Source organism: Pseudochaenichthys georgianus, chromosome 19, assembly GCF_902827115.2.
Source record: "Pseudochaenichthys georgianus chromosome 19, fPseGeo1.2, whole genome shotgun sequence".
NCBI classification, from domain to species: Eukaryota; Metazoa; Chordata; class Actinopteri; order Perciformes; family Channichthyidae; genus Pseudochaenichthys; species Pseudochaenichthys georgianus.
Window position 1 is genome coordinate 27,649,567 of NC_047521.1, and position 10,000 is coordinate 27,659,566.

The following is a 10,000-nucleotide window of genomic DNA, read 5'->3' on the forward strand; positions in this document are numbered from 1 at the left end:
CTAAGTCCCTCCCCTCTCCAGCACGCTCTAAGCCCCTCCCCTCTCTCGTGCACGCTCTAAGTCCCTCCCCTCTCGTGCATGCTCTAAGTCCCTCCCCTCTCTCGTGCACGCTCTAATTACCTCCCCTCTCTCGTGCACGCTCGAAGTCCCTCCCCTCTCTCGTGCACGCGCTCAGTCCCTCCCCGCTCTCGTGCACGCTCTAAGTCCCTCCCCTCTCTCGTACATGCTCTAAGTCCCTCCCCTATCATGATCTAAGTCCCTCCCCTCTCAAGCACGCTCTAAGTCCATCCCCTCTCTCGTGCACGCGCTAAGTCCCTCCCCTCTCTCAAGCACGCTCTAAGTCCCTCCCCTCTCTCGTGCACGCTCTAAGTCCCTCCCCTCTCTCGTGCACGCGCTCAGTCCCTCCCCTCTCTCATGCACGCGCTAGCTGCCAGAGCATGTGAGAAAGCGAGAAGCATGCCTGCAAGTCGGAGTGTTATGCCGCTGCGCCTCGGCTTGTTGACAAAAAAGACGCCAGAAGCGAAAAACTAAAAAGTTGTTTGAGATGATGCTTAATTTTTATTTAATACAAATTCTAGTCATTTATTTAATGTATTGTTCTCATTGTTTAAAGGTTTGTTCTGGTTCTGGTGTGAAATAAAGCACAATAATTACATTTAAGATTGTCGCCCTTTTTTTAAGAAAATAATCGGAATCACAATTCTTGACTTGGTATCGAAACCAAAATGTTGGTATCGTGACAACACTAGTTGGCGTGTGTGCTGCTTTCCTCCTTTTGAAGTCCATGGTTTTCAGGTTTTCATTGATATTGCAATGAGTTGTTATCACACACATTCTTACCTTGTGTTGTCACGGAAACGTACGTAATGCTATCTTCATGCTTACAAACAATAAGTTGATGTTGTTGCGCTCGATAGTCACAAAAACTATTACTTGTCTTCTTCTTGTGTTCTTTAAGATGAAAAAGCCCGAGGTGCTTTGAGTGTATTCATGGTGTAGAAACACATGATAGATACTTGCCAGAAATAAAAATGCATCAACACACAACCTGCAATATCATAGAATCCTAGGTAATAATACAACCACATGGTAGAGTCCATGTTAGCTTAGCTTGCTAGCTACATCTGATACAAATCTGTTCGCGACAGCTGTCACTTCAGCTGCTCAAATCCCTGCATCTCGAAGTAAGTCGACATTTCATGCTTTTGTTTGAAATGAAGGACTTTTAAACGAACCCAGATATTGAAAAGGAACCATCATTAGCATCACGCAGGAACACAAAGCTCGACAAGTGTAGAAACACAATGTAATTGGGACGAAGCTAAGCTAAAGCTAACTATCAAACAAACACGAGTAAACAAATGCTAAACATTGTTGTGCTTTAACCCCCCCCCCCCCCCCTCTCTTTCAGATCCTCACCCAGGAGGACTGGAACAAGGTGTTGTATAACGGCATGTACTCCACCACTCCTGTAGCCGCGCTCTACTTCATCGCCCTCATGACCTTCGGGAACTACGTCCTCTTCAACCTGCTGGTGGCCATCCTGGTGGAGGGGTTCCAGACGGAGGTAAAACGTTGCTGCTCAACCACTAACTAAATAGAGCCGAAATAACACGTCAAAGCTTCGTGTTCAGGGATATCCTGAGTACAAATCAGTCTTACAATTAAAAAACAAGAATGAAATCTATATTTCTAATCTTTTGTCGAATGCAGATCAACTTGTTGACATTGCTTATAGTTCTTACACCTAATGATATCTCTAAAAGGTGAGATATTGAAACAAGTACTTTGCCCTGCTAGTTTGTGTTTAAAAAGAGATTCGCGACTAAATGACTCAAAGACGTGTTGTATTTTCTGTGCGAGCTCACATAACACTAATGGATGTATTTCCACGCCCATGCACGCTTAACGATGTCATACAGAGGGTGCATTAGCCTGTAGCTTAGCGCTCCTTGCACTCTCTACGGCGAGTTACTTGAGGACGTGAGAGCTCTCTTCATCTTCACCTCGCTGCCAGCCTCTTCTCCTCCCACTCGCTCAGCGGTCGTCCTCCTCATGTATCTGCTTTGTCCCAATGAAGGCCACATCACCAGGACGTCTGCTCCACTCTCATCTTATTCTCGTTTACTTGTTGTCTTATTTCCACCCAGTCTCACGGCTTTTCGTGTTATAGTCACGACATTAATGTAATCTATTGATTCGTGTTCACCAAAACGATGTCCCCCTTTCTTTCGTGTCACACAGAACGATTTTAAAAGCAATGTATGTCTGTAGGTCGTATCAGTGTTTCCCACAGAATTTGATTCTATTCGGGGGGCCCACGCATCCACCCCCCCTCAAATAACAAAATACATGTGAGTTCATGGCTACTGTAGCAGACAATGTTCTTGTTGCTCTTGTTGCACCGGAGTTGAGGATCTGTGGGGTTTATTCTCCCAGAAATATCATTTACAATTTAGGCCTTGAGCAGACGCCTTGTTCCAAAGCGACTTACAACGACCGATTACAGGGACATTCTCCCTGGAGCTAAGTGCCTTACTCAAGGGCAAGTGGTGTTCCAGGCAGGATTTGAACTCGCAACCTTCCGATCATCAGCCCACCTCACTATCCATTAGACCAGTGTTTTTCAAAGTCGGGGCCCGACCCCCCGGGGGGCCGCCAGTGGGCACCAGGGGGGTCACGCAAAGTTTGAGGGAAAGAGGGATTTTTTTCTTTTTTTAAAGTTAAATTTTTTTTGTTGATGTTATAAATAACTGCATATCTATCAATCTGTCCTCTGATGCCAATCTTATAATATTTTTTATTTATTAATATATATATTTTTTAAATCACACGACCGCCCTTCAAGCCAATCAGAATCGAGCTGCTGCTACTGAGAGTGAAACTGAGTATCTGCTCAGCTTCTGGAGCGAGTGAGAGCTAGTGGATATTTCGCTCTGCAGCCGGATGAGAGCACGGATGCAGCAAATATTGATGTTTATATGAATATAAATATGTTTATTGTTAATATTACTGTTGAATATTATATATAATATTATTCATAAGTAGCTTTCAAAAATGCTAAAAATATATGTTAATTGTTCATATTACTGTTCAAAATTATATAATATTATAAAGACAGAAATCACTTTAAAAATATGTTTACTGTTTCATATTGTGTTAAGAATATTTATAACAGAAGACACAATGAATGACAAACAAAAGATAAATACAAAACACAATTTGAAGAACAACTGATTATTAATACAAATATATATTAAGAAAATGTATTAAGCTGTATGATTCATTAGTAATATTTTCCATCATAATGTGCTCATCATTTAAAAAAAAATTGCAACAGGGGGGTCCCCGCCAGACGATAATGCGATATGGGGTCGTTGGCATGGCAACGTTTGGAAAAAAAAAAGTATAATATATTTTTTTTATGAGATCCATTTGTGGCGGCCCGCCAACAATAAATCAATGTATGGGAAACACTGCGTATGTTTCGTGCCTGCACCACGTCTCTTTGTCCGGTCGGGTCATGGAACACCGGAAGCTGTGTGGTTCATAAAAACATGTTCTTACTCAATATCTTACCCTAACCCTTTTATTTGAAATTGTATAATGTCGAATGTTTGTTGCTGTCCGTGAGGAAAATAAATGGATCTCAGAGCCTCAGAATACTGAACTCTGTATATTTTTAAATATTTGTTTCCTTCTAATTTGTTGTATTTGGTGCAGGCACGAAACATCCTACCAATAGAAATACATTGCTTCTAAAATCGTTCTGTGTCAGAATTCTGAAAGTATTCTTTTGTATCTGTTTTTCCTTCTAATTCTGTGTGACACGAAAGAAAGGGGGAAATCGTGTTGGTGAACACGAATCAATCGATTAATTTCGTGACTATAACACGAAATGCCGTGAGACTGCGTTGCTTATTTGTGCAGGTGTAAAGGTGGCAAAGTCTGTGAGAGCTGTGCAACCCTTTTGTGAACTCACATCTCACTTTTGAAAAAGCTGCTAGTGACTGAGAAGGATTCAAAAGACAGACACAAAAAGAAACAACAGGTGGCGATTAATGCTAATGCTAAGAAGCTAGGTTAGCTGTCTGTCTTTTTCCCATTTCTCTTCTCGTTCTTTCATCCTCTTCTTCTTGGTCTCTTTGTTTTGTACCTGGTTTATGGTGCAGCAAAAGCTGTGCAATACTTTTGTGAATTACATCTCACTTTGCAGAAGCTGCTAAAGACTCAATACGTTTCAAACAGCATAAACAAAAATAAACAACAGGTGGTGAATAATGCTAATGCTGAGAAGCTAGGTCCACTCGCTAGGTTAGCTAGCCGTCTTTTTTCGCACCTCACTTCTTGTTCTCTTGGATCTCCGGTGTGCAGAAATAGCAGACTGTTGATCTGATATTTTTCAAACATATTCAAAGACATACTTTGAGCAAAAGCTGGTGACGACTCAACCGGTTTCAGAATACATAAACGGAAATAATCCATTCGCTAATGCTAAGAAGCTAGTTTTTGCTATCTGTCTTTTTAGCATTTCTCTTCTCGTTCTTTTGGATTTCTGGCTTTCAAATTCACCATTTTAGTTTTACAATCATCTATATATGTCATAGTGTTAATTTAAGCTGTCGCAGTTACATTTCTTTCAACAAATAATCTCTATTTACCCACTTTTTCAAACCAACAACCACACACACATAATCTGTGCTTTGTCCACATCCTCTGTATCGCCTTCACCTTCTCTTCTTGTAATTCTCCCCCTGATATTTCCCCTGTATTTATGTCATAAAACAAAAGTGATGTGTCCTCGTGTCCACATTGTGTTTGAGCTTCTTCTCTAAGACAGGATAACGCAGGACAATGATATTGTTAAGAGACCGCAGCTGAGCGTTTTATGGGGAAGCAAAGAGGTTGAAACGTATTGGGCACACAGCAGGGCTTTATTTAAGACGGATAGCAAGAAAGGAAGAACTGGAGAGAGTAAATCTCCAGCTGTCATGTCCTTCTTTCAGGGCTGACGGCACCTTTGCTTTGATCTCCGGCGCTCTTTGGTCCTCTTGTCGAGAGCAGGGAGGGAAGACCAAGAGAGGTTGACAGCCTCATAAAATATGGATTAATTTCAATGGGCTTTAATCTGCTGTTAAAAATATCAAGTGCATGACTATAAGGGAGGACTCTCATAGGAGGAGGGAGACAATGACCATGGAGGCTTGACATTCAGCGTAAGACTGCAATTAATGTATGTATGGCGTCTTACTGACATTACAGTTAGGTTTAGCTACGAATAGCTTTTCTCCCTTTCTGGCTTCAATCGATGGTGCCCCTCCCAACTGACGTGCAATTAGCGCTGATCTGGCTCATTTGCATAAGAAGGGGCCAATACATGCTTTATTACCTCAGTCAAATATGTGCTAATGGTATACAGCAGGGTCTGCAACTGTTTTGACCAAAAGAGCCATTTTGCTCCCTTTTCGAAAAACATTTTTTGTCTGGAGCCGCAAAACATATTTCATAGCTTGTAAAGTTGTATGTATTGTTACATCATAGACAAAAACTACAGTTTTGTTGCATTGTCCTTTTTATTTTATATATTTTCTTATAACTAATGCTGTTGATATATTGTAATTGTAAGGGTGTCTGTTACCATCTGGCCGGCGACAACGGCTGGAAATTAGCCATGTCGGCTAAAGCTGCTCCATTTACTGTTTTTGTGACAGTTCATCGATGGGGACTGTCCACGACACTATAAATAAATAAACTAAACGTATTATTTATTACATTATATAAAGGCGTGTGGCGCAGTGGGTTGTGCGTGGGTGTCAGGGGGTCACAGGTTCAAACCCCACTGCAGTCAGCATGTCGTTGTGTCCCGGAGACGCTTCACCCCAAAGTGCTCCTGTGGGGATTGTCCACAGTACTGAGTATGTAAGTCGCTTACATGCTTTCACTCTCTGCAAGTGCCGGTGCCGCACAGCGTTTGGAGGCAGGACCAAACCATTACACGTAAATAGAGGGGGGTGTACAGAGGCTTTGGGTAATTCACTTTTGGAAGAAAATAAGTTAAATGAATCATAGGTTTAGTGAGTAATTTATCAATGTTCTATTAATGTTAATTATTGAGGATTGATGAAAGGTTACTTACATTTTTTTTTCTTAATGTTCTGAACATTTTGGGCCCCTGTCAGTCACGGGCCCTTAGAATCGTCCTAATTTTTCACCCCCTTACAGCGCCCCTGCACACACACACATACATACACACACACACAAACGTAGCATCCCATTAAGCCCGCGTCACACTGTCCCGAAATTGACACCCGATGGACACCCGATAAAGGAAATGTTCAAATTCGGCTGTGATCGTAGCAACATCGGGCCGTTCGTGAGGGCATCTAAGCCATCGTATGACTGCCGGTGGAGTTTCTCAGGCTCCGGCAGCAACTTCGTGAGCGGCAACTTCGTAAGGCACTCGTGAGGGCATCTTGTCAAGTCGTGTCATCTTCGTGTTATCATCGGTGCATTCGCCCTCACTCTGATCGGGGCGAATGCCCGATGGCACCGAGGATAACAAGATGCCCTCACGATGGCCTTACGAAGGGCAAAATGGACACACGAATTCAACACGAAAATGAACCTTCTCAAGGTCCTTCGGCTATTTTTTGGCATGCCAAAGATTTTGCCACCGCTCACGAAGTTGCTGCCGGAGCCTGAGAAACTCCACCGGCGGTCAGACGATGGCTTAAGATGCCCTCACGAACGATCACAGCCGAATTTGAACATTTCCTTTATCGTGTATCCATCGGGTTGTTTTATTGCACAACAAAATCATATAAACATATTATGTAAATAACCCAATTTGTGTTCTGTGAAACTGAAAAGCATATATATATATATATATATATATAAATATATTATTTTGAAGGCGAGTTGACAGGAAGTTGTTGTTGCTATGGAAACAACAACATGACGGAGAAAACGTAATATTTTCTACATATAAAGACGGAGAAAGTAAAGAACAAAGTCTGAAGATATCAGTACAGTATGTACTGACATTGCAGTTGTATGTCTTAAATGTAATGTAAATGTTGCCTTCGTGTGGTTCTGGGCCGTCTTCGTGCGAAATTCACTATTCCATATTCGTGTGTCCATCGGGTGTCAATTCGGGATAGTGTGACAGGGGCTTTACGTTTTATATACTCTGCTCTGTTCTCCGGTTTCATCACAGAGCTGTCGGCCTGACCCCCCCCCCCCCTCTCCCCCCCCCCCCCCCCCCTCTCCCTTTCTCAAGTTTACATCCCTTTTTTCTGCAATCACGAAGTTTATTTTTAGTCGGCCAAACTTTCAGAGTTGCTTGGTAACGGGCGCTTCAATGAGGTGATGCTAGTCAGGATAGATGTTTAACACACACACACACAGCCCCACTATTGTTTCTCTTCTGGCGGTGCGTGTCAGTCTTTGTTCTGCTTTTATTTTGTCTTGATGTCCCTCCATCCTCCCTGTCGTCCTCTCTGTAACAGAATATCCGCTGCAGAGAGCAACGTGTCTTTATGGAGAACTGTTAACAGCAGAGAGACAACAGCCATTTTCCTTTTTACTCCACCTTTCACTTCGACAATAACCACACGCCTCACTCGGCGACATGCACGACTCACACCCAGCGGAGCAATGCTGTGTGTCCAGGTCATTTCCACCCCTGCCTTCTGACCGGATGTTCATCCCTCAGTGGGGGGTGAACGTGGCCGTGCTCGTCTCCTCCCCGCTGTCTTCACTTTCCATCCCATTTCTTTATATTCAAGGCTTCATTGTCACATGCACGGAAGCTGCAGCGTAGTATAAGTCCCAGGCTCCTCCAACAATGAACTTATGGCGTAAAAATAAATAGTGCAAGATAATGGCGCAAGGGATATACAACCTATACGATAATGCAAAACTACTCAGTAACAAGCATGCATTAAAGTATACTTAAAGTACACACAGGACTTATTGTGCATGATGGCACTTTTCTGAGTTATAATATATTAAATTACTGGACTATAATTGTTGGTGCATTCACGTATTTATCACAGCTGGTAAAGGTGGAGCTACGTTAAATGATCCTGACCAATACTTACATTTCAATGTTTGTTAAAATAAGCCAATAAAACATTTTAGGTTAGTTTCCAACGGCAACAACAGTCTCCTAATGGAAGTGTTTTGGGCCGCCGTAGCTCTTGAGTATATGTACTTTATTAAGATAAGATAAGATGAACCTTTATTAATCCCCGAGGGGACATTCAGTTGAACAAAGCAGCAACAGGGTAAGCGTGGAAACAAAATAGTACAGCAAAGATTCACACAGATCAATAACATCAAAAATAAATCATAAATAACATAAAATCAAGGAAATAATGATAATAATAATAAAAGACTCTGAAAATAGGAGATAAATAAAAATAAGAGTAAAATAACTGTCAGCATATATACTACATTATATATTATTATATTCAATTCAAAGATGCAAAAGCTTCAGTGTAGTTATGGAAACCTTAAGTCTCCTCCAACAATGAGACATACAACAAAACCCAGTGCAAGAAGTATAAATAAAGTATTGTAAGATTATCCTGCAAGACCAGAGTAAGTAATTAAGTCAACTACATGTAAAATAAGCTCAATGTTGCAGAGAATATGTTGTGATAGACCAAGTACACGAAGGAGTCTGGCTTTGGATGAACAAGAACAGCTAAGTGCTCTACAGTTGGATAGACATCCTCTGCTTTGATCTAAAGAGAACCCGATCAGCTGCTCTCTGCTTTGACTTGCACGATGAAGGAACGGACTCTCCTCTAACTCTCTCCTCCTCTTCCTCGCCGTGGGTTCCTCCTCTCTCTCCTCTTCCTCTCTCCCTGTGTGCGCCTCCCTCTCCTCTCCGGCTGCATCCATCACTTCCACTTTAGGAAGTGACCGAGCGGGAGGACTTGCATGCCCAGCTGAGCCTTATTCTGCCTGTAGACTCAGGGGTATGGAAAGCACTGCAGCTCCTTTCCTTCCCTCCCTCATGCATCCTTCCCTTCTGACCTCCTTCCTTCACCCTTACCTGCCGAGGCTTTGCAGATATGTGACTGATCTCTCAGTAAGCTGCAGCTTGGAGGTTTCTTCTTTTCAGATGCCTGAAAACTCACGAGAAAAGTGCTTCTGAGTCTTGCTTATGAGCATTCACTTCAGCCGATAAAGAAAGTGGAAAGATCAGTGACTAAACTCTCGATGCAGACGTTAGATTATAAACTTCACCAGCTGCACATGTCGCTCAAAGTATATATAAACATAGTATTGCTGTTTCTTTCCGACTGGCCATTAGTTACTTTGCTCCAAAGAAATTGAAAGTGAACAGACGGGCTAAACTAAATGTAATTATTTCTATGTCTTGTTCTTATTTCCCTGAATCGTTTTCATGGACTTCTTTTGTCTCCAACATAATGACATCACCATGTAACACTCGCGACCCTTTTAGCTAGCGCTCCAACACATTGTACCTGATAGGCTGAGGCCTGTATTCCACCGGGTCCGTCTGCGCCGCGTGACCGCAGCCACTCAGAAGCGCCTCGGCTCAGAAGCGTCTCGACTCTTTAAAGTAGAGACACTACACACTGATATACACCTGAACATCAGCAGGAGAGGACTCTTTAAAGTAGAGACACTACACACTGATATACACCTGAACATCAGCAGGAGAGGACTCTTTAAAGTAGAGACACTATACACTGATATACACCTGAACATCAGCAGGAGAGGACTCTTTAAAGTAGAGACACTACATGCTGATATACACCTGAACATCAGCAGGAGAGGACTCTTTAAAGTAGAGACACGAGATACTGATATACACCTGAACATCAGCAGGAGAGGACTCTTTAAAGTAGAGACACTACACACTGATATACACCTGAACATCAGCAGGAGAGGACTCTTTAAAGTAGAGACACTACACACTGATATACACCTGAACATCAGCAGGAGAGGACTCTTTAAAGTA

The 10,000-nt window shown here is 42.4% G+C and overlaps 1 protein-coding gene across 1 annotated transcript in view; it reads left to right on the forward strand.

The window, feature by feature from the left end:
* The window catches only part of cacna1g (calcium channel, voltage-dependent, T type, alpha 1G subunit), a 250,441-nt gene that overhangs the window by 117,077 nt on the left and 123,364 nt on the right, over nt 1–10,000 (forward strand). Inside the window, exon 12 of the mRNA XM_034107161.2 lies at nt 1,412–1,567. Within this exon, the coding sequence (XP_033963052.1) occupies nt 1,412–1,567 (156 nt within the window). The remainder of the gene's footprint in view (nt 1–1,411; nt 1,568–10,000) is intronic.